Source organism: Caretta caretta, chromosome 16 (assembly GCF_965140235.1).
Source record: "Caretta caretta isolate rCarCar2 chromosome 16, rCarCar1.hap1, whole genome shotgun sequence".
NCBI lineage: Eukaryota > Metazoa > Chordata > Testudines > Cheloniidae > Caretta > Caretta caretta.
Window position 1 is genome coordinate 10,037,324 of NC_134221.1, and position 26,080 is coordinate 10,063,403.

A 26,080-nucleotide genomic window follows, 5' to 3' on the forward strand; every position below is an offset into this window, starting at 1 on the left:
GCATGGAAAAGTGACGCTTAATGTCAGGATTCAGAGGAACAGCCGTGTTAGTCTGTATTCGCAAAAAGAAAAGGAGTACTTGTGGCACCTTAGAGACTAACCAATTTATTTGAGCATGAGCTTTCGTGAGCTACAGCTGGCTGTAGCTCACGAAAGCTCATGCTCAAATAAATTGGTTAGTCTCTAAGGTGCCACAAGTACTCCTTTTCTTTTTAATGTCAGGAGAATCTTCCCTTGATCTGTTCAATTCCCAAAGTGGAAGAGCATTCTCCCATAGGAAGTAGTAGAAGCCAAATTGTTCTGGATGTTTAAAACCCTACTGGGGAAACATGAGTAAACGTACAACAGGGAACAATCCTGTGTTGGCAGGAAGACGGAACAAGAAGTCTTTTGTATTTCTAACTTTATCAGATGCAGCGGGCAAGTGGTTGTAAGAACATGTGGAGCAGGCGTAGTGCATTCTCATCCCTCGTCTGTTGTATGTGAAAAGTAGGGAGATCTATTCTGCGCTAGCTAAAGCAACAGAGTGGTTTGCGAGGGGAGCCGACTGTAAAGGTCTGTTACAGGATGGCAGCTCTGTCACTTCTGTGCTCGAGACAGCCCTGGCGAGGTCCCCATCTCAGCAGAAAGCACCGTCTTCTGGCCCGTGAAAGCATTTCTGCCTACCACTACAACCTGGGAACTCAGAAGAAGCCAAGATTGGACACGACCTCGACAGGCTGTGGTTACATACACTCACAGCGATGTCACATACCCTGGGTGGCTTCCCCCTGCCTACAAACAGCTGGTTCGAGCAACCAGACCCAGGCTATGTCTATACATACACCAGCATACGAAGCACTTCAGCATAGACACTCACTAGAGTGACAGTAGGGGTTCTCCCATCACTGTAGTTAATCCACCTCCACAAGAGGTAGTAGCTAACGCCGTCTACACCGGGGCTTAGGTTGCCATAGATGCATCTCTCAGGGTGGACACAGCTGTGCTGATCTAGCTTTCACCCAGGTCCCTTTCTCAGACTGTGAGGGGAAGGAAGCCACTATTTCCAGGTTTACCAGAAGAAGCCAGATCTAAGCAGCGTCAGCCACATTGTCTCTCGCAATGCCTTACCACCTAATACATAAAGCAAGAGGGGCACCAGAACCCTGTGGCACCCTATAGGGATGAGTCGCTGCCCTAGTACCACTCCCTACTGAGTGAAAGGAGTCAAGTTTTAGCAATGCGCTCTACCCTCCCAGTTCCTCACGTAGGTCACTGCCTCAGGATAAATGACATCAAAAGCTGCCGGTAGATCCTTGATCCATCATCCTTACAAGTGAACTGACAAGACGGACCCAGAACCAGTGCTTCACCCAAGTGAAATGTGACTGACCGAAGGAGGATAAGGACAGGGAGCAAAGCAGATACTGCTGGAATTGGCATGGCCATTCCCTTCACCGTAACCTTCCCCCTAAGAAAGTCTGCTCGCAAGACTGTTTCTGAAGCCAGGGCCAGACCACAGGGAGGGGGTTTAAGAGTTCCCGGAAACTTGAACCCCTAAGAGAAGCACTTAGAGAGCAAAAAGGACCCATCCTTGCTCACACCCCAGGTTGGAACGCCTGAACTCCAACCCAAGGTACATCATCTACCTAGCTATTTTTAGCACCCTAACATGAGGCCCTGCAACATAAGTCTCTGGGCTTGCTCCCAGATGCAGTGTAGACGTATCCAAAGGGGGACAGAAAATACCATTCTTTGCATCAGGGAAAGAACATCGCTAAGCCAGTCCTGGTCAACACTCTGCCTACAACCTAGCTAGCAGCAGCGACGGGGCCATAAATAATGTAAATGCTTTATCAAACATTCATAGTTATGTACAAAGTGATGAACAATGCCAGCCTGGGATTTATATTTATATAGTTCCTGACGGCTTGTTTTCTTTGGATAGCCAACGTTTCACAGCTTATCATCCATGTAGTTCTGACTTTGCTTGGATGAAAAGCGTTTCAGACACCAAGGGAATTAATTGTTATCTCATGCATACACGAAATCACCACGGCCTCCCAACCAGCAGCTAGGGTCTGACATGACCTCCCCACCTGCCCCGCAGACATCAAAAGAGCTGCTGATTCCATTGGCAAGAAGGTTACGCCGCTTCACTTTACACACAGAACCTTCTCTTCAGACTCAATGAAGGAGACCTTGCGACTGTCGTTTAGGGGATGCCTGTACTTCGAGGTATGGGTGCAAATCCCAGCCCAGGGAGACGTGCCCACGCGAGCTCTGAGCAGGCTGGTACGCTAGCTGCAGCGGCAGGAGGAGCAAACCACGCCGAGGACAGTCCTAGCATCTCAGATGGGTACATACTCAGCTCGGCCAGCTGCTCCCGGCTCCTGTCCCACCGCGGCTACACTCTACTTTTAGCATGCCAGCTCTATTAGAGCTAGCCCGGGCATGTCTCCTTGAGCTGGGAGTCACTTCGCCCACTCGAAGGCGAACGTACCCCCCGTGCTACTGTGAAACGAGACCAGCCTCGGTCCGCCTGGCTGACTCGCAAAGCAGTTGCTTGGAATCATTTACTCTGTGTTAGCACTTACAGGCACAACCAGGTCAGAGCCCCATCAGGCTAGATGCTACAGTCAATAAAAGTCCCTGGCACAAAAACTTCCAGCCTTTCCAGGGCTCTTGGAGTTTTTAATTTGTTACAAGACCTGAAGTCAAGAGAGACTCAGGGGCCGGAGGGTTTTGTAAGGACGTTTTCACCTCACTCTACTGCTGACACCTCATGGGAAGCTGTATGCACTTTAGAAACCAGTCTGATGTCTCTTCAGCCTGCTCCCTAAGCTGTCCTAATAGAACTGAAGGTGGAATTTTATACCAGTTTTGCTCAACCAGTGCATCTTTGTGTGTGGACACTCATATCCGTTTGAACCAGGCTTAAGCCTGGTCGACATGCTTGTTACTACATCAGGGGAAGGTCTGGTATTTTTAATCGATACCGTTATGCCAGTAAGAAAAGGAGTACTTGTAGCACCTTAGAGACTAACCACTTTATTCTCTAAGGTGCCACAAGTCCTCCTTTTCTTTTTGCGAATACAGACTAACACGGCTGCTACTCTGAAACCTGTAGTTATGCTAGTGCAACCTGTTGTAAGAATGCAGTTATGCTGACACTCAGGAAACCCTGAAAAATATATATTGCTAACTAGTGAAACAGAGTCATGTCCCTCCTGGCTGGTAAAAGCCAGCGGAGAATAGCTAAGCCCACTGCTAATGGAAATAGCCAATGCCTCTGTCCCAGGAGCTCACCTACGAAATTCAAAAAACACATCCAGTGTACCCAAAGTTGTTGTACGTCCTGTTAAGGTACTGAAGTGGGAGGAGGGGGCAGAAGGCTGATCTCTGTTTCCGGCAGAGGAAGAACTTTCACTTTAAACTAACCAAGCAAAGGATGCCTGAACTGCTGCTCAGGAAGCAATGTCTGGAGGGGGGTGAGCTATCCTGGCTAGCAGTTCTGCCTGGAAGGGGAACACATTACAATGGTCCTTTACCCTTCTGTGACCTCCAAGTGATCAGCAGCGTCAGCATTCCACCTTCTTCTCCCCTCCTCGCTCTCCATGTCAAATACAATTGCCGATGGGTACCAGGTAGAGAAGGGGGTGGGGGGAACACACTCCAGGAAATCCAAGCTCTGAGCAGTCTCACAACAGCATCTGCTGCGGGACACAGCAAGTCCCCGCTGGGCTGCTCCAGCCATAATGAACCATTAGACACACGCCGGCACAACACAGATATGCCCGATGGACACGCTGGCTCAGCAGCAGCTCCACAAAGCTCCCAGCTGCTGCCCTGTGTCCCCGGGACCCTGGCAGGACGCTAGAGCAGACAAGGCACTCACACCTTCCCTGCCAAGCCTGGTAACGCTGCTCAGAGCAGGTGGGGCAAAGACAGAGACTGTCCCGATGACCGCCCGTCCCCCATTCCCCTCCTCACAGCATGAAGGGTTAAAGGAAGACGTGGACACAGCAATATTCCCTGGTTACTCAAATGCTGCTTTAATAAGCCAAGTGAACAAATCCCTCCCTTATCTCCCTGCCACTGGGGGTCCCCCCCACACTTTCCCCACTAGCACGCCGCTGCCCCCATGCGCACTCTCTCCAGCCAGCCAGCCCACCCTCGGCTCCTTTCTCCCTCCGTCCCTAAAAGAGCTTGGCCCTAGGCAGCATGGCAAGACAGGCTGTCGGGCAGCCTTGGTGGGGAGGGTGTTGCAGTTCCACCAGGGTGACACCCACCTTTCCTCCCTGCTGCCACCCCCACCCGAGCGGCACTCTCCCAGCTGTGGAATGGAGACACCTGCTCCAGGGAAGACACCAGTTTCACCATTCACACCACTCCCCTGGCAGCCGGCGCCTGTTCCCCCATGAGGAATGGATTGCTGGGAGAAGGAGCCAATGCCACCCTGCAGCACTAACAGCCCACAGGATCCCCAAGCCTTCCCCCTGCCTCCTCGCTGCTCGCCTCATTTCTACTGAGACGCCTCTCCTCCTGCTTGGCTCATTAAGCGGGGAAAAAAGCCTCGTTCCATCCAATTCCATTTGTTTTGCTTGATGAACTCAACCCTCCCTCCAGAATAAAACACAAGCTGCCCCCCAAGTCCCCAGGGCGACCCAAACTGGAGACTGAAGCAATCAAGTTCACTGAAGGGGGTGATGAGAAGAAACCCAAAAGCCCAGCACAGGAGCTGTCCGTTCAAGCCAGAGAGGCAACTGACGTATTAATTAGGACCAAGTGGATGGATCTGGAAAGCAGTTGTTCTCTTCAGCAAGTTAAAACAAAACCCCACCTCCCCCCAAAAACAAACAAACCCCCCCAACATTACATTCAATCAGCGTTGCTACAAAATTAAAGGGCCTGAAGCCACAACCATTATAACTCCTGCAAATAATGTCCCTGATTGAACAGAACAGCCCTATTCAGAAAAGCACTCCAGCCCAGGCTTAACTCCCACTGATTTAGGTGAAGCACATAAGTGCTTGGCTGAATAGAGATAGCACTACGCACTTGCTTTAACGAACTGGGCCTAGTTCTTATCCCATAGAGGCCAAGGTTTGGTTTTTTTTCTAGGCTGAAATTTGCAATGGGATGTTTTAACCAGGAATCAAAGGGCTGCTTAGAATAGTCGAATCGCCATCCATGCAGGCATTTTGACTGTGCCTTTAAACAGTCTTTATAAAATACGGGGGGAAGTTTGCAGGGACTGGATCCAGAGCAGGCCTGGTCAAATATAAATAGGGTCATGGGCCTTTTTGGTAACTCCTAGAGCAGGGTGGAGTCCCAAGATACAGCAGATACCGAACTGATGCTCTGATCCCTCTTAGCCAGGTGGCTATGTACCCATGCAGCCAAGCAAAAATTGGAACCAGAATTTTTTTTGTTTTGTTTTTTTTAGGATCAAAATGCCTCTGATTAATATTTTGCCCCCCACCTGTCCATTATGATTCATTTGTACACTCTCGAACTCAGCAGAGAGTCCGAGCCAGGAACAGGCTGCACTCAGAGAAAGCCTGTTCCTATCCCAAAGCTCCCCAGACTCCCCCTGCAGAGCTCCCGAGTCTTTGTCCTGCCAGTGAACTTTGCATACTGCTGGGATCATGCCCCATTGCACTCCTGAGAGTGCACTTTGACACCACAACATATGGCCTAGTACTTTGTTCACTGGAGTGGGATTCTGGAGACCTGGGTTCTAGTCTCAGCTTAGCCACTGACCTGGGGTAAGTCATGTCCCCTTTGTACCTCAGTTTCCTCATCTGTAAAATGGGGATAATGATACTGACCTCCTTTGTAAAGCCCTTGGAGATCTGCTGATGAAAGAGTTAAGTCTGAGTATTATCCTCTCCCATTTTTGTTTGCAGGTGAATGCAAGAAACTTTTGCTTATCTATCTACTTTATATGGCCCCTCACACTAATATCTGAGCACATCACAGCTGTTAGTGTATTCTTCCTCACAACACCCCTGGGAGGCAGGGCAGTCCTGTTATCCCCATTGCACAGATGAGGAACTGAGGCCCAGAGAGACTCAGTGATTTGCCCAAGGTCACACAGGAAATCTGTAGCAGAGCAGAGAATTGAACCCAAATTTCCCACCTTCCAGCCCAGCACTACCTACTGACCCAACCCTGCTGCTGCCCTGTGCCATGTGTTACCTCCCTTCCCTGAGTAGAAACACCCCCCACATGCTTTACAAACAGTTAAGCCACACAGCACCTCTGCAGGGAGACAAGTGTTGTCTCCCCTCCGCAAGAGAGCTAAGCAAACACAGATATTTCAAGGCAACACAGTGGGTCAGAAGCAAACCCAGACCCAGAACCCAGGAGAGGTGAGTTACAGACCTCTGCTGTCAGCGCACGGTGACAGTCCTGATACACTGACTGCATCAATCCACTGGATCTGTGCTAATAACTCATCTTTGGGCTTGCAGGCAATACACACATTCTGGAGCCTGTGAAGTGGGCAGGAAGGCACGCCTGAAAATTACTGGAGACATGAGCCAAGACGTTTGGCTGCTACTGAAAAAACAGAAGATGACTGTTTTTTGCTATTGCAGCTTCTATTCCTAAACACCCTTTAATTTCACGTGAATATTGATCATGCAGCAACTCTGGCTCCCTCGGTCCTCAGAAGAACCTGTTCAGGCAAAGACTTCACTCCTTTCTGAACCACTGGCTTCTCATGTTGGGGAGGGGAAGAATCCAGGACTGCAAACAGCACCTCTGCCAGCGCTGAATAGGAAACACATGGCAGGTTACAGTGACAATCCTGACATATTTTAATTCTTCTCTTCCATCCTGGTTATGTTTTTATACAGAGCCCATCACCATAATATCTGTGCACCGGTGACATTGCATTCTGGGATCTCTTCAGTGAACCAGCAAGTACCAAGAAGACTTCACAGAGGATGTTTTCAAAGTTAGTGAAAATCTTATTTCTGTGCTGATTGTCCCCCAGACCAAGCCTTCTTCAAAGGGTGTTTGGCCCAGAAACTTGTGGCTCACTCCATTCTCACTGTTGCTTCGCAGTTCACATTTAGCGTTAGATCAAACTCACTTCTCCCGCCCCATACCTTGGTAACTGATGCAGCTTCTCTGCCACATCATAGGGTCCGATCCTGTGATCCCAGTGATAGACTGGACTCAAAACCCTTTGCTACAAATCTCTCCCAGTCACAGTAAGAGCAGAAACCTTTGTTGGTTATCGCTTGGCTGGACAATGTAACAGCAACAAAGAAACAGACTGCTCATGCTGCTGTAGGAGTGGATGCTATTGGTAGAGAGAAGAGATAAAGGTGTTAAAAGCTAACAGCAACTAAATTAGGAATTCCCATTGGAAGCGTGCTTCTGGCCATCATGTAAGAGGAGATACAAGAGGGCAGAAATCACAAGCATTATTGGCACCTCCTCTGCTTGGACAGACGAGTTACGTGTCACAGAGAGACGGCAAAGGAAAGGAACTGAAAGACCAAGAGGTGGAGTGGGTGGGGAAGAAACCCAAGGCCACAAGCACAATTTGAACCAGATCCCAATGTGGAGGGGAATAAAAATGCCTACTTCTCAAAATGCACCACTGCCTAACCACACCCAACCCCCAAAGAAAGCACAGACCCCAGAGACTGCAGTCATGCCAAACCTCCGAAACTTACAATGCCATGCAGAGCGGCAACTGTCCCAACCTGCTACCCTGATGAATGCAGAAAAGACCCCATCCCACCAACCCAGTTTCCCCTGAGTCCCACATTCCATCCCATCAACCCCCCTTCATTACCCAAAAGCCATCTACTTGGCTAATGCGATCTCCCAACGGATACGCTTCTTTAAAAAAATAAACCCTGTTTGCATTTCTCTCCCATGAGCGGTATACGCAGGATTTTCTTCCGTCTAAATTCATCCGGGTTCTCTGCCGTGTCACCAGGTCAGGTCTACTCCTACTGCAGTTCTAATTTAGTTTACTTTAGGTTTGCAATGGGGCTCTGGGGCATGGTTTTTTTTTAATAAAAACTGATGTTGCATACTAGTTATCATGTTAATAGAAGTTGTCATAAATATGAAGGGAAGGGTAACCACCTTTCTGCATACAGTGCTATAAAATCCCTCCTGGCCAAAGGCACGCCCTGTGACCTGTAAAGGGTTAAGAAGCTAAGATAACCTCGCTGGCACCTGACCAAAATGACCAATGAGGAGACAAGATACTTTAAAATCTGGAGGGGTGGAGGGAAGAGACAAACAAAGAGTGTCTGTCTGTCTGTCTGTGTGATGCTTTTGCTAGGACCAGAGCAGGAATGCAGGTCAGAACTCCTGTAAAGAGTTAGTAAGTAATCTAGCTAAATATGTGTTAGATTCTGTTTTGTTTAAATGGCTGGTAAATAAGTTGTGCTGAATGGAATGGATATTCCTGTTTTTGTGTCTTTTTGTAACTTAAGGTTTTGCCAAGAGGGATTCCCTATGTTTTGAATCTGACTACTCTGTAAGGTATTTCCCTTCCTGATTTTACAGAGGTTTTTCTTTTTCTTTAATTACAATTCTCTTAAGAACCTGATTGTTTTTTCATTGTTCTTAAGATCCAAAGGTTTGGGTCTGTGTTCACCTATGCAAATTGGTGAGGATTTTTATCAAGCCTTCCCCAGGAAAGGGGGTGTAGGACTTGGGGGGATATTTTGGGAGGAAGACGTCTCCAAGTGGGCTCTTTCCCTGTTCTTTGTTGCACACGCTTGGTGGTGGCAGCATAAGGTCCAAGGACAAAAGGTAAAAGTTTGGACCTTGGGGAAGTTTTAACCTAAGCTGGTAAGAATAAGCTTAGGGGGTCTTTCATGCAGGTCCCCACATCTGAACCCTAGAGTTCAGAGTGGGGAAGGAACCTGGACAGAAGTGTATGATGTGTCCAGATTAAAGTCTGCTGCCTGGGAAAAAGAAATATTTCACCTTTGCCCTGCTGTTTATCTATCCATAGCAGAGCCCTATATCAGGTCAGATCCTGTAATTTCATTAACTTTATCACTCAGATGTGCTTGTTGCCAACTGCCATTGCATGCATCGCGCCTGTGTTCGTTTGCACCGGGTTCCAACTTCAGCAGTTCAAGTAGCACACGTGGGGGCTGGTTTCCTGCTTGCTTAGCTGCCATGCACCAGGAAAGCACTTGGCCCTACGGCACCCTCTGCTCAGCACACCTATGGTTTGTGAAATAGACATTTCTTCTAAATAATATCCCAAGCCTGGCAGAGGTTTCTCCATCGGGCTGGATGTTGCATGCAGCCAGAATCCTCCTCGAGATGGGCAAACACGACCCCCCGTCCCCAGTCAAATGAAAACAAAGCAGGGGGGGAAATGCTACTCCTCCAGGAAAGTGCCATTGATCCTAACAGCTGGTGGCTGCCCGGAGTGGTGTGCATGGATTCCTAACAACAGGGGAGCTTCCGTCCCTGCACTGCCACAAGGCCCCTTTCCTGCCAAGCTGGCACACCCATGGGTCTGAGCTCATGGGCATCCAGCATTCATCAAACCTCTTACCCCCCAATTAATCACTTTGCGCTGACTGCACACAACACCTGTCAAGTGCCAGGCCACGTATGAGAAAGTAAGAGGAATAGCAAATGCCTCAGCTTCATCTGATTCACCCTCCAGGGCAGTTACTGCTGGGGACCGACACGCAAAAGAGTCTTTTGGGGCAGCTTTAGTCATGTCACTGTCTGCAGCCTGGGGACAAGTCCCAGCTGATGCATTGTTAAAATGCTGCATTGCGAGAACCATCTTCCTTGGATGCTAAACTACCCACTGGAAAGCTGGGATAGCATCGCTCCAGCCTAGCGGTGCCTCTCGAGACCTGACTGCCTGCTACAAGGTGGGTTGGGGACCAGGCTGATGGGTAGAGAGGTGATGCAGGAAAGGCAGAACGGGGAAAAGGCAGCCAGTTTTATACCCTAAGGGCTAGATCAGGAGTGAGCAAACTACGGCCTGAGGCCCGCATCCGGCCCTCCAGATGTTTTAATCCACCCCTCGAGTTCTTGCCAGGGAGTGGGGTTGGGGGCTTGCCCCAATCCACGCGGATCCTGGAAGCAGCGGCAAGTCTCCCCTCCGGCTCCTACGAGTAGGGGCAAACAGGGGGGTTCTGCACACTGCCCCCACCCCGAGCACAGCCCTCGCAGCTCCCATTGGCTGGGATCCGTGGCCAATGGGAGCTGCAGGGGCAATGCCTGCGGACAGGGCGGCATGCAGAGCTGCTTGGCCGCGCCTCCACATAGGAGCTGGAGGGGGACATGCCGCTGCTTCTGGGAGCTGCTTGAGGTAAGTGTCTGCATCCCGACCCCCTCCCACACTCCAACCCCCTGCCCTAGCCCTGACCCCCCACCCGCCCTTCAAACCCCTCAGTCCCAGCCCAGAGCATCTTCCTGCACTCCCAACCCCTCATCCCCAGCCCCACCCCAGAGCCCACACCCCGAGCCAGAGCCCTCACCCGCACCCCAACCCCCAATTTTGTGAGCATTCATGGCCTGCCATACAATTTCCATACCCAGATGTGGCCCTCGGATCAAAACGTTTGCCCACCCCTGGCCTAGATCCATGAAATCAGGTGGAGTTAGGTGCCTAAATAATTCTGAGGATCTGGGCCTAATGCACCAAGATTTTCCTTGGCAATCCCGGTACCAGGCGTTTGGCTCAGACCAAGAGTGCCTGGCAAATACAGGCAGTTGATTAGTAAAAAACAGACTAATGTACCAGTGGGGGCAGGTGAGCTAAACCTCTTACTGGCATGAGTCTAGGGTGGCTGTAATAAGAAAGTAGCACACATACTTTGAAAAATCTCCTGCTAAGGGCATCTAATTGGCCTGGTTTTCAGAGGTGCTGAGCGCCTGCCACTCCCACTTTAGTTAATGGGACTAAATTAAATTGCACCAATCATGGGCCAAATCTTACATCACCCGAGAGGTCGAAAGCCCCATTACCTCAGTGGGAGTTTAAGGAGAGCCAAGAGCACAGGACAGGGCTGCTCCAGCGATATCCTGACAACAAAGTGCTGGGGCACTCCATTTCAAAGTGACAGATGAGGATTGAGCCATGGGGGTCCAGAAGGCCAAATGGGAAAGACAAGGCTGTATCCACGCATTGCTCTGAATATCTTCCCAGGTTTTCCCTCAGCTGCCTTGTCTTGGGCAAGGTCATTTTCACAGTAGCTAGATCACAGGATCAATCCAAATCCACAGATACCTCTGGTTAAAGTACTTGGAAAGCGACTTAATTTCTGAGCGGGTTCCCCCTACCCCTTTTAGTTTTAGATTCCCCTCAGCTCCACTCTTACAGCCTAAGGCCACTTCATGGAGTAAGGTATGGAGAAGGGTAATTGAAACAAAAAAAGTTTATTAAACTGAACAGTCGGTAACATTTGCTTACACAACCCAAGGCTAATAGACGTCTGCAGGCATCTTTGGCAACGCAGATCGGCTATTAGAAGCCATACAGAAGGGAAATTTACCAGTCAATGTAAAACGTATTTTATCACCAATTCCTGAAACCCTCGCAGAGTTTAATATTCTGCCCTAGATCTTGTTTACTGTTCTGCTCTCAAAACTATTGAAAATTCAGTTATTTCTGTCTTTCCCAACCCATACAACCCTAAATAATGTATAAAAAAGCAAAACAAACAAGAGAATGTTAAAGAATAAAAAATCAAATGCAGGCATGGCTCACGAAGATTCTGCCACAGAGGGAAGAACCAGGGAAGCATTTTGTTAACATTGTAGGCCCGATATCTGGCACGTGCATTGAACGGAGGGTGCTGAAAGGACCTGCTCCGATCGGCACCTAGGGGCTGTAAAAGGGCACTGGGGTATCTACATGCTCATTGGAGCACAACAGCATAGGCATAGGAAGTAGGAGTGCGGGGGTGCTGCAGTTTTTGCATAGAGTCCCAGCTGCTGGCCCCATACCCAGGGTCCAAGCTGCCGGCCCCAGGATTCGGCTCCCGGCTCCACGCCCGGGACTCTAGGGCCCTGATTTCCAAAGCTGCTGAGCACCCATAGCTCCACTTGACTTTGATGACTCAGCATCTCTGAACATCAGGCCCTCGGTGATTTTGCCCATGGTCACAGGGTAAGTCAGCTACAAAACTAGAACTCCGGAGTCTTGACACCCAGGCATTGCCGCCTTAAAGGCTCTTGGTTGCAAACTGAGCTTCTGCAAATACAGACTAACACGGCTGTTCCTCTGAAACCTTCCTATAGTCTTAACAGCAACCTCACACTTGAATGGAGTTTGCAAGCATTTACATGCTGAATCAAAGCCTGCTAGCTTCGAGAATGATGGCACTAGGAAAGGAAAAAGTTATTCCCACTCCATTTGAGAGGGGGACTTGTGCAGCATTGCGATCTACTCCTGCCCTAAATATTGCTAGCAGGTAGAACAAATGCACTTTGCTTGTGTTTATTTGGATACATTTTACTGTGTGCTGCAGGTTAATGATATTATATGTTTTAAAATGACATTGCGATAAGCGGAGGTGGGTGTTACTGTTTTGGAGAGACAGGCTTTAAAAATGCAGGCAATCAAATGTGCATTAGCCAGAGCACTCTGGGGAAAGCGCTTTCCCTTCTGTGCAGGAGAAACAAATCCACCAATTGTGCAGTTTATCAGATCTTCATCCAAATAACTGCCTAGAAAGCCCACACCTAGCAGGGAGCATGCAGGAGCAAAGCTGGATTGTCTCCCCAAGTTCAGTTCCTCCAAACACACATGGTCTGGCAGAGTGAATTGTATCTTAGGTTGAGAGCAGAACTAGAGTCAGTCTGCTCTATTCTAGACAGATTTTTACACCTCCCTGATGACTGTAGCATCTGAGAACCTTCCCAAGGTGCATTAAATGACATCACTAACATCTGTCACGCATGGGTCATTCTCTCTCATATCCTCTCCCCAGGGAGTAGTCACAGAACTGAATAGAAGATAACTTGTCACATCTGTATCCTCAACCTGCACCGGCAAAGCCTGCCCAGAGATCGCTACAGCTATGTTGAATCCTGTGCTTGCCTGGACCCCTCCCTGCTTCTGGATACCCCAATAGCTCACTCCGACTGCCAGATAGCCCCTTTTTTTTAACAGATGGGGGGCGAAAACACTGTGCGATTCAGACACAGCCATCCACGTACTGGTGACCGCCAGGCTTGGTTATTGTACCTCTGTCCCTACATTCTGTACAAAACGAACCACATTAAAAGAGCTATAACACAAACTGATCAGAATATATTGCCCCAGTGCCCCATTCTCTGGGCTGGCTCCCCATTGAATTCTGGGTCAAATTCAAGGGGCGGGCGGCTCTCGTCTGCAATGCTGTCCATGGGATCGTTCCGCATTATAACCCCCGAGAGACCGCCTCACGCTGGCCATCTTTTGGCCTCCCACAACAGCTACATGCCACTAGAATCATCGGCCTCAACGGAGACTTGCCTGCACGTAGCTCTCTTGGCACTTGCCCCCACAAGAGACCATAACAGCCGTGGACCTCTGTGTGACGGGTTGGACCCCTTGGGAAGCCACCTGATGCGCTGAGATACCACTGAGCCTACCTGTTCTGCCAGCATGAGCCCCCTTTAACCTGTCTTGCTGAGCCAGGCTCTTCAAACCTCCTCGAACACACACACAGGCAGGGCCACACCCAGCTGCAGATCAGCTCCAGGAAGACTGCACTTAGGGGACTTGCTCCAGCACTCAGATGTCCACCTCCCTTGGAGTGCAGACCTGAAGATCTATTCTGAAATTCGCCCCCTCCCTCAATGTGGAGAGAGATGTGCACACTTCTTAACCCCCCCCCCCCCCCGTTAGAAACTACAGAATACAGCCTGGCCTAATTAATGCCTCTCTGCTAACACCCAATTGAGGTGGGACATTCACCCTTTCCGGGATGCTACTGTCTGTCTGTCAAGCTACAGCCTTAACAGATCTGGCTATAACCATCAGACTTGCAGCCATAATCCACCATCCACGCAGCTCTAAAGTTGTTATTACTATTTATTATTTTTGTTGCAATTGTACCTCCAAGCCCCATGCACGAACCAGCACTCCACTGTACAAAGCGCTGCACCAAAGCAGACCAGAACGGTCGTCCCTGCCCCAGAGCTCCCGGTCTACGTGGCCGCCACACCAGAAGCTGTAGTGTCAGTGAGATTCAGGCATTCAGGGTTGTCTACCATCATATTGTACAATCCATGATGACAGTAAAGACCTACGATCCCTGTCCACACTGCCGCTTCCACCACTGCCGGCACCAGTTGTGCTGGACGGGCACAGAATTACAGCTAAAAGTTCGCTAGCCCGGCAGGGCACGCGGTGGTGAAAATTCTTACGCTTGTTGGAAATGGAAGGTTTCTGACCATTCATTTTTCAAGGAGGATTTGACGGGGGAGAAAATAAAGTAAAACGCACGGGAAGCTGTAATGCCACCAACTTCCTACGCACATGGGTTTCTCTGGTACTTCACTTTAATGCTACATCATCTGACCAGCAAAGCGAGATTGCCAGGCTAGCTGAGGAATGTGTGTGCAATCACACGGCCTGGTCATCGCAGGCACTCACACCAGTGCCCTCTTCAGCCTAGGACAAGTTACCAAACTGTGCCTCAGTTTCCCCCTCCTTCTGAGAAATGGGGAATATTCATAAATACCAATCTTAGGAGAGGGGGTGAGGATCAGCATTTGTGAAGTGTTTTTGAAGATGAAAAGCTCTCGATAGAGGCTAGGCTGTGTTATTTTAAAGCATGAGAATCTCTCTTTCAGCGCCCCACCCGGCTAACGCTATAAAGAATCCCCAGCGTGAAAACCCCTGGCGAGGATAGTTTGCCAGGAAAGCAGGCCACGGGCTAACGGAGACGACGCCCGAGACCGAGGACTGGCTCCCGCCCGAGAAGCTGCGATGCGGCACACATGGCACGGAGACCTCGCTGCACTATGGTGAACAAAAACCATCACCGAATCAGAGGCCCTGGCGGGAGTTTCCCCCCTTTGAAGCACTGATCAAGAATATGCCCGCAGTACAGCCGCAGATGAGCGAGCAAGCAGCCAGGTTCCCTACGTGAAGGCTGCTGCCCGATTCTGTTTTTTTTTTTTTTAAAGCATTTGAAGCTGGGTGTCTCGGAGCATGCACTCGACTGAGCAAGAGGAGAGCGGAGGCCATGAATGGGATGGCTGCCAACCAGCGCCTCCGAGATCAGCTACCACCTCCTAATGACCCTCTGGTACATTTGGGAGCCAGCTGTTTGGCCAGCAGGGAGGGAGTAAATAGGAAGGGAAGCGACAAACCTTTCTTCTCGAACTCGGGCTTCTCCTCCCCGCCCCTGCCCAGGCTCTCCAGCGTCCGCGTCACCTGGCTGCCGAACTCGTCCTCCCTCGGGCCAGCCTCCACCTGCTGTGGGACCTCGTCCTCGTCCTCCACGTCGTAGTCATCCAGGATGGGCGTCTCGCGGATGGGCATGCCGATGACGGAGTTGTGAGCCTGCAGGCGCAAGTTGCGGGAGCTCTCCCGGGCCTGCGGGCCCAGCAGCACCGAGGGGATGTAGTGGATCTCATGGGTGGCTTCGGTGCTGGCACTCTTCTGGGGGATCCGGCGACGCTTGGGCCATCGCCGCTGGGCATACAGCGCCACCGTGAACACCAGCAGGAGCAGGAGCAGAGCGATCAGGCCACCCTGCCGGAGAGCAAAGGAGAAGCATTAACAGAAGCTCAGAGTTTGCATTGCTCTGTTCCCTCCAGACCCCACAAGGGACCAGGACAGCATCACCATCTCCCCTCCTCCCCCATTTCTGGAGCACCCTTTCATCCGGGATGGTCCCAAAGCACTTTGCAAAGTGCCAGCTGTCAGGAAAACCACCACACTCGCTCCTGAAATGCAGCCACCTCTGGGGTGGAGGCAGCAGCCAGGAAACCTAACAAGCACACAGCATGTTGCATGGGCAGGAAAGCTTCTGGCCAAGGACAAAGGGCCAACACTTAGTCCAAAAAACAGGGGTGGGGGGAAAGATCTGAAGTCTCAGCAGAGCAGAGGGGATGTCAGAAGGTCTCAGCCAAAAGACGCCGGCACAGCTAACTGCACGGTACTCAATTTCCATGGGGCAGGGTCAATTCTATTAGCGGCTGATCCAGCTAATCTGACTCATTAGATATCAAGCTACATATTGCAAAATAGCTCCCACTCCCTCCTGGTAGCAAGGGGGCGATTATCTAAGAACAGAATGAAGATAAAGCAAAGTGCTCCACCATTGCAAACCCCCGAAACGAGATGCGCTGCACCAGTGGGAATCATCCTGGTTACCAGCACATCTACACTGGAGGGGTCGCACTGGTGCCATTACAGCGGTGTTGAATGGAGAGCGCACGCTTCAAGAACTTGCAGGGTAGGGCTACGTCCACACCGCAGCTCAGGTGAACATACCTGCACTAGCTGTAACCTAGTTAGCCGGATAAAACCAGCAGCTGAAGATGAGGCAGCCTGGACTATACCCTAGGAACGTACTTGCATATCCAGCCCGTAATGAAGCCTGCACTCTCACGGATGTTTTTAGCCATCTAGCAAGATTACCATTAGTGTGGGTACATCTGCATGAGCTGCACACCACATCCCCAGCTGCAATGAAGACGTACCTATCTGGCCCCCATTATCATGATAGCGGAGGGCCTCAAAATATTTATGCATTTATCCTTAACACCCCTGGGAGGCAGGGCGGTGCTGCTATCCACATTGTACAGATGGGGAGCGGAGACAGAGACACCGAGTGACTTGCCCAAGGTCACGCAATGTTTGTGGCAGAGCAGTGAATTGAATCCGGATCTCAGACTAGCACCATCGCCATTGGGCCACCTTTCCTACAGCTGGTGAGCAACACCGCTCTTCAGGAACCACTCGGACAATTCCGGGGCCCAGTCTTTCCCTCTCCAAGCCAAAGACGATCTTATCAAATATATCACTGCGATGGATTTATATATTTATATCTATTATTTACATTGAACACCTCACCATCACTAAATTTATCCTTACCTCCCCACTCCCTGGTCAGTAGGGAAGCTTTATTCCCCATTCTGCAGACGGGAATCAGAGGCACTGAGAGATTAAGTCACACAGGGAGGCTGTGGCAGAGGCAAGAGTTGACCCTGGATCAACTGCTTCCCAGCCCAGTGCCTCAGCCCAAGGCTACCCCTCTGAAGCAGTATCGCACACGCCCTCCTGGCAGATGCTCTGATGGGAACAGTGGTAAAAGTGCTTCCTAATGCAGGTCCTTCCTCAGAGGTGATCTCTCCAAGTGAAGGCACCCAGGCTGGGCAGCAATGGAGAAGTCTTCACTGCCACAGTCCACACTGCACCTGTTCTGGAGGTCTGTCTTTCAAGTGGGCACCTAACGCAGGCAGGCAAGAGAAATGCGCTTGCCATTTGCAAGCCGCTCTGAGATCCCCGCTGCAGCTTCCAGTCAGTTTCATATTGTGGCAGACAAATATCCCAGGGCAGGTAAATCAGGAGTGGCGTGAACAATCAGGGCTTTATAGCGTGACATGTAACTGCTGGGGCAGGGGAGGAATTTATATTGGAAAATGAATGCCCAAATCCAGGAACTTTACAAACCATGTAACTGACATGTAAATATTTCATCTGTATTCAGTAAAAACACTGTGAGCGCACAGAGAGATCTGAGACACAAACAGGATAATCTATAAAAAGCTAGTGTCTAAAAAATGCGATTCACAAGATGAGTTAGCTTGGGAGACAGACCCTCAGCCAACGACAGCGGGATGGATCCAGCAGACTAACTCACTGCTTTCACAATAGTGCAATCTTTGCCCGTGTTCTGAGCCGGTTCCACCCTAATGCAATCACACTCAACTTCAAAAGAAAGCCGCCGAGGAATACACAATATCACACGTGATGCAGATGGCGAGATACCACGTACACCCACAGGGTCGTGCACGGCAGTCTTCTAGCACGCCCCTACGCCCCCTGCACATTCATGCATGGTGGGTGGATCTCACAATCGCACCCACAAGGTCACGAGTGTGGTGAATGGGTCCCCGTGCACCCCAACACCCACACGGCCATGTGGGGTGGATGAGCATCACCCCTCCACCCCCACAAACTCCTACTCATGTACAACAGAACGGTCTCACGCTCACAAACCCGCCTCGTGGCTTCTGGTAGACACCTACACAGCCGGCACGCTTGTGTATAGTGGATGGAATGGGTCCTCTTGCAGTGTTGTGTATGGTAAAGAAGCCGCTCACACCCCCAGCCTTCAGGCACAGGTACCCATCCACAGCCTATTTCTACAAGTTACACCTGCTTTTTTATCCCCCCAACCCCTACCCAATGGAAAACCTCTTGGCCTCTAAGTTACCAAGAGTAACGGAGGCAGTGTCCCTGTCAGAGATGGAAAGAGATCAGGAATAGAGAGGTCTGCTCAGAACATGGGGTGCCCTGGGACGTGGGGGAAGTCTCAGGAAGTGTTGGTTTGGTTGCAGAGGGCTGGGAAGTGTGCAAAGCCGTCCTTGGTTGCTAGGTCCTGGGGGCACCACCTGGACCTTTGCTTCTCCAGTGGTATATTTGGTCATGAATCCAGCAGCTGGTTGCCTGGAGCACCAGGGAGCAGCATTAGGAGGCGAGGAAAGATTGCCATAAGGAGAGGGGCCTCTGAGGAGCCCACAGCTTTCCTGGCCCAGCCCAATCTGCCGTAAAAACGCAATATGGCAGCTCTCATTAGGATCCCATCCCCAGCCTCATCTGTTTTCTCATTTGGTTCTGTAATGGACACTAATAGGAAGAAGGGCTCAGGGAGGCGGAATGACTTTGCTCCGCATGACTTTCCCAATTTAGCAGACAGTGTCTGTTGGGAAACCGAACGCATTAGTGGCCAGAAAAGACTCCTGCAGCTGTGACTGGGAGAAGGTCACACAAGGGGAGGATCACAGACTGTGTGAGGATTCTTCCTCGGCGCTCAGGATCACGGGAGACTAAGGGTACCCAAGAGAGTTTGAAAAAGAGGGAATCCATCTTCTGTTCCCCTGTGTGTGTGCACACAGTGCCTTGCACAATGGGGTCCCAGTCCACGACTGGGACTCTAAGGCATGACAGTGATATGAATTATAATGTTTTTTGGAGCTCCGCTTCCAGCCAGGTCATGGCCTCTTGGGAGAGTCATTCATGGGGGTGGGGAGTTTCCACCTGTTGATTTATGACACATCCAGCTGTACCACTTCATCCACTCGACCACACAGCCACAGAGACCCTGCAGCAAGGGTCTCCCCGGAGGGCAACATGGCGACACCATGACATAAGGGCGATGCACAATCCCTACCCTGCAGTGACTGGAACCCCTGGGGACGCTGGGGCCATTCAGCTGCAGCAATCCTGCATGTGTAACCCACCGGTGGGTGTCTTAAAAGTCCCCCTCCGTGCTGAGGTGCAGAGGATACAAGTTCTTACAACCGCTCCACTACAGACCGTTAGCTCAAGCGGTGGCAGCTCAAGATTTTAGCTCTGGAGCATCCCGGTCCAACCCTGAGGTCAGCCAAGATGGCGGCCTTCACGCACGACGAGGTACAGCACGTCCTATGACCATCCAGTGGCCTGACAGCGGAGCTGCCTGTGGCATCACACAACGCTCCTGCAGCAGCCGGCGGACGAGCTCACGCTGTCCAGTCAGTCAGTTTCATGGAAGGGGAGGTAGGAAGTGGGTAGGCTGGATTTACGAGGAATGAGGCCGCAGAGCTCTGAGCTCCATCAGATAAGAAGGGCGGAGGGGGAGACGCAAAGGAATTTTTAGAAGACAACACCCTCACCCATCCCGCCCTGGCCTCAGAACCAAGCGGGAGCAGGCAGAGGCTGGCAAACGAGAATCTCTTCTGGGGTGTTAGCCTCTGGCCGCAAACAGGAGATCCTCCCGCAAAGCACGAGCAATTTGCCAGCAGGAGCTTTCCATTACCCAAGCGCTGTGTATCAGCGTTCGGGTGTCTAAATGCAGGGCCTGCTGGAGATCATCCCTGCTGCCCGCCTCCAGCCCAGGGACACAGCCTCGTGGCTGTTAGCTTAGGAGGAGCGGCAGAGCCAGACTGGAACCCACCTATCAAGCTGCCTGAGTGAAAGCGGCAGCTGGAAAGCTAGGAATGGAGATGTTCAGGCTGCCTTAGGCCAGTGAAAGCTCTGCACCATTCAGCACCGGTCATGGGCTGTTTCCTCAACAGCAGGGATGGACACCCCAGCGATCTGAGTGCATTCAAAGTGCCCCCCACAGCTCTGACAGGCTCCCCCCTGCCCTAACACTCAGAGCCAAGAAGAGTGCCCTCTGCTTGCTCCTAACACACCCTACCCCTCAGACAGGGAAAGGGGACATGCCCCCTTATATGCTCACTAGAGCAGGTCAGGAACTTTTCTGTGAAATCATCCTCAGAAAATGCCAACTCCTCAAAAATGAAGCTTTTCTCAGACACGTCCCTGTATCTGTTCACCAGGAAGGTTTCTCTGGTTCAGGATGCAATTACTGGCCAAAACCAGAGACCTAACCGCCCCGGAATAGCCAATACCCTGGCGCAGGCCCTCACCTGGGACGGGGGAGACTGTGGAGACTTTCTAGGAGGCTGAAACAGGCACAGCACAGCTCTGGACCTGGCTCTCCCAAGAGCATGCTCTAGCCAATGGGCTAGTGGCTCTTCAGGAGTGGGATGTCTCTCAGAACGGAAGTCTGGTTTTCCAGACAGCCCTAATGCTCAGTGCCCCGTTCAAACAGTCCCCTGCAGGCACAGTCCTCCACAGACATTTCCTCTACCTACCTAGGGGTCTGCGACTGATCCAGAAGAAAGTTTGAGCACTGGGGGGAAAAGCCCTGGACAGCCATGGACATTCCTACCATTGGAAAAGCACCTGCCAACTGGAGCCAGAGGAGGGAAGGAAAAGTGTGAAGGGATCAAATGTGACATTGATCTGAACCATCGGTGAAAGTGGAGCCACTCTGGCTGCCAGGGGCCCGCAGCTGGCAAACCAGATTAACACAGCGTCTACCCACGGCTGCTGCAGTCAGATGTGGTTTGGGGAAGTAGCTTGAACCACGAAAATTGTCAGTCTATTGTATTGGGCCCACCGAGATGTTTCTGCTTCAGGGATATCACAAACTGCACAGAGCCACAGACACGATTAGTCTGATGTTCCCTCCTCCGTCCTGGAGTTAGCCTATGCCATTGAAGATTACAGGGCTGGTGCAAGTGAATCCCCTGCCAAACCACTTGGTTGAATGGCTTGTCTTCAAGGCCAAGGGCAGCTTTCTCTTCCAACTCCTCCTCCGCACCAAACTGCTCTGCCAAGGAGGGGGGGGGGGGAGAACGAGGGGGGCCAGGTTGGATGTGTCTTTGTGCAGGGAAGTAGGGGAACACTGTATAGAGGTTTCCTGTTACATTTGTGACAGACTCCAGCCAGTCCCTGATGGGATGGGGGGCCCCCCATGACCTCAAGCACCCCTGCAGCAGCAAGTTGGGCAGCGGGGTCTGAACCAACTCAAGCCGGCTGGGAAAGGGCAGAAATGTGCAAATCCTCCCCCTACGCAAAACATCAAGGAGGCGGCCTTTTAATCCCTCCCCGAGCGCAGCCAGGCCCCAGGCCGCGGGCAGCAACGCACTGATGTGCGGCGAAACGTGGCTCATGTACTCAGACTGCTGGGGGAGCACACACGAGGAATACTAACCCTCAGCATTCCTGGGGCCGCTGCCCGGAGCCAGCACCGCACTCCCTATCGCTGCACGGGAGACTTCTCTTGGCCAGAGCCACAGGCCCCCTGCTCTCCCCAGTTCGACACAGATCAATAGCCCCTGCGGGCTGCTCACAGCCGTGCTGCTGGTCCCAGGAAGACTCAGTGCACTTCCCCAGGCCTTCCCTGCTCTTCCAGTGCTTGGCGGAAGCAATCCATCGCACACCGGGCACTGCTACCCAGTGGCACTCTTAAAAAAAAAAGAAAAAAGAAACAAAAAGAGCTCCTCATTTGCAGCTCATTCTCTTTTCCGTCCCTGACCTCAGTGCGGACAGTCCCCGGTTTACACACCACACACACACAGATGGGAGAGCTTCCTGAAAAAAAAAAGTCAAACTTAGGAGGCATTGAAGTCGGCCTCATTTTAATCTATTTTTCATGTTAAATTATCCAACTGAGGGAGAGGGAGAGAGAAAGGGGAAGGAATGGATAATATGAGAAATGTTTTATTTGACAATGTGTCATTTGGAAACTGATTATTTCTGTCTCAGGGCTTTTTAATATTCCCGAACAATGGCCGAGTCGCGAGGGGATTGGGTATTCTAAGGCTGGATTTATAATACTCTGTTCTGCAGTGATAAGAACAGGCCTTTAATCCTCCGAGCTGTGAACATGCATATTCTCCCACGTAATGTCCTTCTCCCTGCACTGCTCCGTGCCCCCAGAGTCAGCCGAGTCCCGAAGGGGAATGGAACCGCCGAGACGTGAGGGTGCTCTGAGCAGGCTTCCTCAGCTCATCCAACACAAGGGACTGGTTGAAGCCCTCATGAAGGCAACACCCGATGCTAACTCCTGCTGCTGAGGCCTGGGGTGAGCATGGACATGCGTACAGTCGTGGTGCTCACAAGTCAGACTCCAGGGATAAGGGGATCAGGATGAAGGCAATGCAGTTGCAAGTTGCCAACACACAGAGAGCGCAGGGGACCGCTCTCCCCCCTGCTCCAGGACTCTAGGGATTGTGGGCATAAGCCAAGTCTACCTGGAACAGAGGTGGCTTGGGAATTGGGCGTCACCATGGACGTCAGGGAAAGGAGAGGTAAACTCAGACCACGAGAGCTACTGCTTAGCACTGGAAAAGGGGGAAAAGTGAAGCCAGCCAGATGTAGCAGGAGCTCTGGGGGGACTGCCCAGCCATCTTAATGGCATCCACAGGTGTCCATTTAGAACCAGCTAAATACTTCTCCACTCCCGCGACATGGATGGCAGCTGGGCCACGTAGATGGGGAACACAAATGCGGAGCGGGTATGGCAGAAGGGGAACCAGAGTTTGAAAGAGTAAAATGAGTCACCTGTACAAAATGCAGCTCCAGGACTCAGCAGTTGGTGGAGGATGTGGGAGACAAGAAATCTGTGGGTAGCAGATTTGATTCAAAGGATTAAAGAAAGAGGAGGGCTTCCTCCAAGCCCGCATCACTGCCTGGCAAGCGGAGTGAGACTTTGTGTAGTTTACATGAGCTACAAAGTCCTTGATGACAATATTGTTACCCGTGGGTGAGAAACAAACACTCAATGGTACCAATGAATTTGGGTGTACACCTATCAGGGATAGTTGACAGATTCCCAATAGCAAGGTGCTTCAATGCTAACACCCAGTGTTAGAAACACCATGGTAACCTCTGCTATATCCTATAACATGTCTAGATCAACCCTACGTAGTATAAATACAGCACTGTGACAGTCTGTACCCCTATGTTCACCCCTTTTACGAGACTAAGTTTAATTCTGTATAAAGCATACTGTGGAAGGTACCATTTGAAAACTCATGATTTGCTGATTGTTATTGTCCTGGTAAAATGTGTGGCAACATTGTTAAAAATATAAAATTCTACCATATGATATTACCAAGACGTGTTCTGGAGGGCAGTCACATACAATTCCCCAGAGAGAAAAGGCCAGCCAACTCTTCAGGCAAGAGTCAATGAGATCAAACAGACCACCACCTGATTAAGTGGTCACTCTTTCCCAGGCGAGAGGGTGTGGGCAAAAAACCCCTACATTTTGACAAAGAAGCAGTTTAAGGCCCCTGGCCACACAGACTTTCGGTCTCCTGAACATCAGCTGGATACAAGTCTTGTGCAAGAAAAAGGGCTTTAAGAGGAGAGGGCAGACACCCCATCACCTCTCCCGGGCTCTCTACTCACAGCCTCGTCAACACCTGAAGAACAAAGGAAGCAGCTTTGGACTGGGGGAGAGATCCCACCTGAAAGAGGTTTAGCCAGTAACATTGCTGGAACATGCGGTGAGAGAGACCTTTGCTTTGTAGTCACTTAGCTTGTTAAGTCAGGTGTTAGTTGTGTTTTACCTTTTATTTCCTTATAACCAATTCCACCTTATGTGCCTCATTACTTGTGATGACTTAAAATGTATCTTTCTGTACTTAATAAATCTCTTTTGTTGTTTTAGCTAAACCAGTGTGTTTGGATTGAAGGGTTAGGGAAACTCCATTTGGGATAACAAGATTTGTACATATATCATTCTCTAGTAATAAATGACAGTTTTTAGAAGAACATGTATTGTCGAGGAGGGTGCGGGGCAGTACAAACGCACATATCTGGGGGAAAGTCTGGGACTGGGAGATTGCTGGTATCCTAGTGTAAGTCAGGAGCTAGTGCAGCTCATCCAGTTTAGGTGGGAATGATATACATGCTGGAGGCTGGGTGTGAGCAGACCAGGAGTGGGTGCTTTCAGAGCGAAGCAGTGCAAAAGGCACCCCAGGATGGGGAAGTGAGGGGACACCACCATCCATCAGTCCAGACTGTAACTTGGGTATTGTCATAGACACAGGCCTCTCATACAGGGCCCAGGCCTTGCCTTCTCTTGGGCTTGAAGGCATTCGGTTCTCAACCCTGCCCGGGCTCAGAGAGAAGGAAGAGTAAGGGTTGCCCCTGAAATTGTCTCACCTGCAGTGAATTCTGGTTGCCATTTTTATCGGAGAAGTGGACCTTTGGGACAGGAGCATGTGAATATTCTTTTCCCAGGTGGACAGTGCTTGGACGGAGGGCTGCAGGGGAAAGGCGGGGCTTGTCTACACTACGGAGCCAATGCCGGCGTGAGCCCCTTAGCACAGATACAGCGCACACTAACAGGTTTTCTGCTGGCACAACTACACCTCCCACCCAGGCATGCGGACAGAAGCGGCACAGTCGTGACTACATGGGGGTTTTGGCCAGCATAGCTAGGTCTACTGGGGGGTAGGGAGGGGGATTTTTTTCCCCCACACTCCAAGCCAACATAGCGAGGCTGGCAAAACTTTGTAGTGTAGACTCATTCTTTCCCCACCCATTCTACAAACGTAGTGAAGGCATACCCTAAGTCCAGAATTGGACATCACTAAAAGGGAAATCGAACCTCACACCTCTAGATCTTAACACATGGAGCTTTCCTACCTGACCTAAAAGCAGCCAGCCCTCTTAGTTAGGACTACAGCAGACTCAATAACTTCTATCTGTGTGTCAGCCACCACGGCGGGAGAACAAAGCGCTGCATTGTGTGCATGTGCGTTACATCTGCACTAAAGCTTCTGGACTCGATGTCACTTGAGCTAACGGATTGCCAGATTAATCAGAGCTAGCTCGCGTGGCTGTAAATTCCAGTGTTCACACTCCATAAATGTTTGCTCCAGGAAACATTTGTTCCTGGTCATAGTTCGTCCTAGGCTGAATCCTAGAGCAAACCATAACCAGATGCCGACATTTGGGAGCATCTACAACAGTGTTAATTAACTAGCAACCAGTTAGCTTGAGGTACAGCACAACCAAAGCTTTATGTAGACAAAGCCCACAGAAGAGGTCTATCAGCTCCCTGGTCTGCGGTGTGGTACTTCTGTATACACAACCTGCAAATCGTATCGGCTTGTTTGGACACAACACCACATTGCAAAAACTCCTCGTTCTCCTCCTTCAAAACCCCTCCTTTGCCGAGATGGCTGAAAAAGACTAGGCAATGCTGGTGTACTGAGATCACTTCCTATCACAGTGACCAATGTGGTCTCATTGTTTCCTTCTAGTCCTCCATGTGTCTGGATCCATCTGCTGTCTCTTGTCTTCAGTTGTAAACACTTTGAGGCAGGAAGGGTGTTTTTGTTTGTGTTTGTACAGTACCTAGCACAATGGGGTCCTGGCCATGACTTGGGCTCCTACGTGGCACTGTAATTAGTAAGAACAACAGCAAGGCCGTGTGAGATTGACTGTCGGCTCTCATCCCTAAGGCCTCCTGCTTCTCAGATCTCTCCCTCCCTCAGGCCGTGCTTACACCAGCATTTTTCTTCAAGTTTCCATCAGCACATTAGCACCAAT

The 26,080-nt window shown here is 50.7% G+C and overlaps 1 protein-coding gene across 4 annotated transcripts in view; it reads right to left on the bottom strand.

Annotated features, from left to right (window-relative positions):
* The window catches only part of ASTN2 (astrotactin 2), a 604,755-nt gene that overhangs the window by 448,300 nt on the left and 130,375 nt on the right, over positions 1 to 26,080 (bottom strand). For all 4 annotated transcript variants that reach the window (XM_048822555.2, XM_075120548.1, XM_048822557.2 and 1 more), the window contains one exon: positions 15,313 to 15,697. In XM_048822555.2, the coding sequence (XP_048678512.1) occupies positions 15,313 to 15,697 (385 nt within the window). The remainder of the gene's footprint in view (positions 1 to 15,312; positions 15,698 to 26,080) is intronic.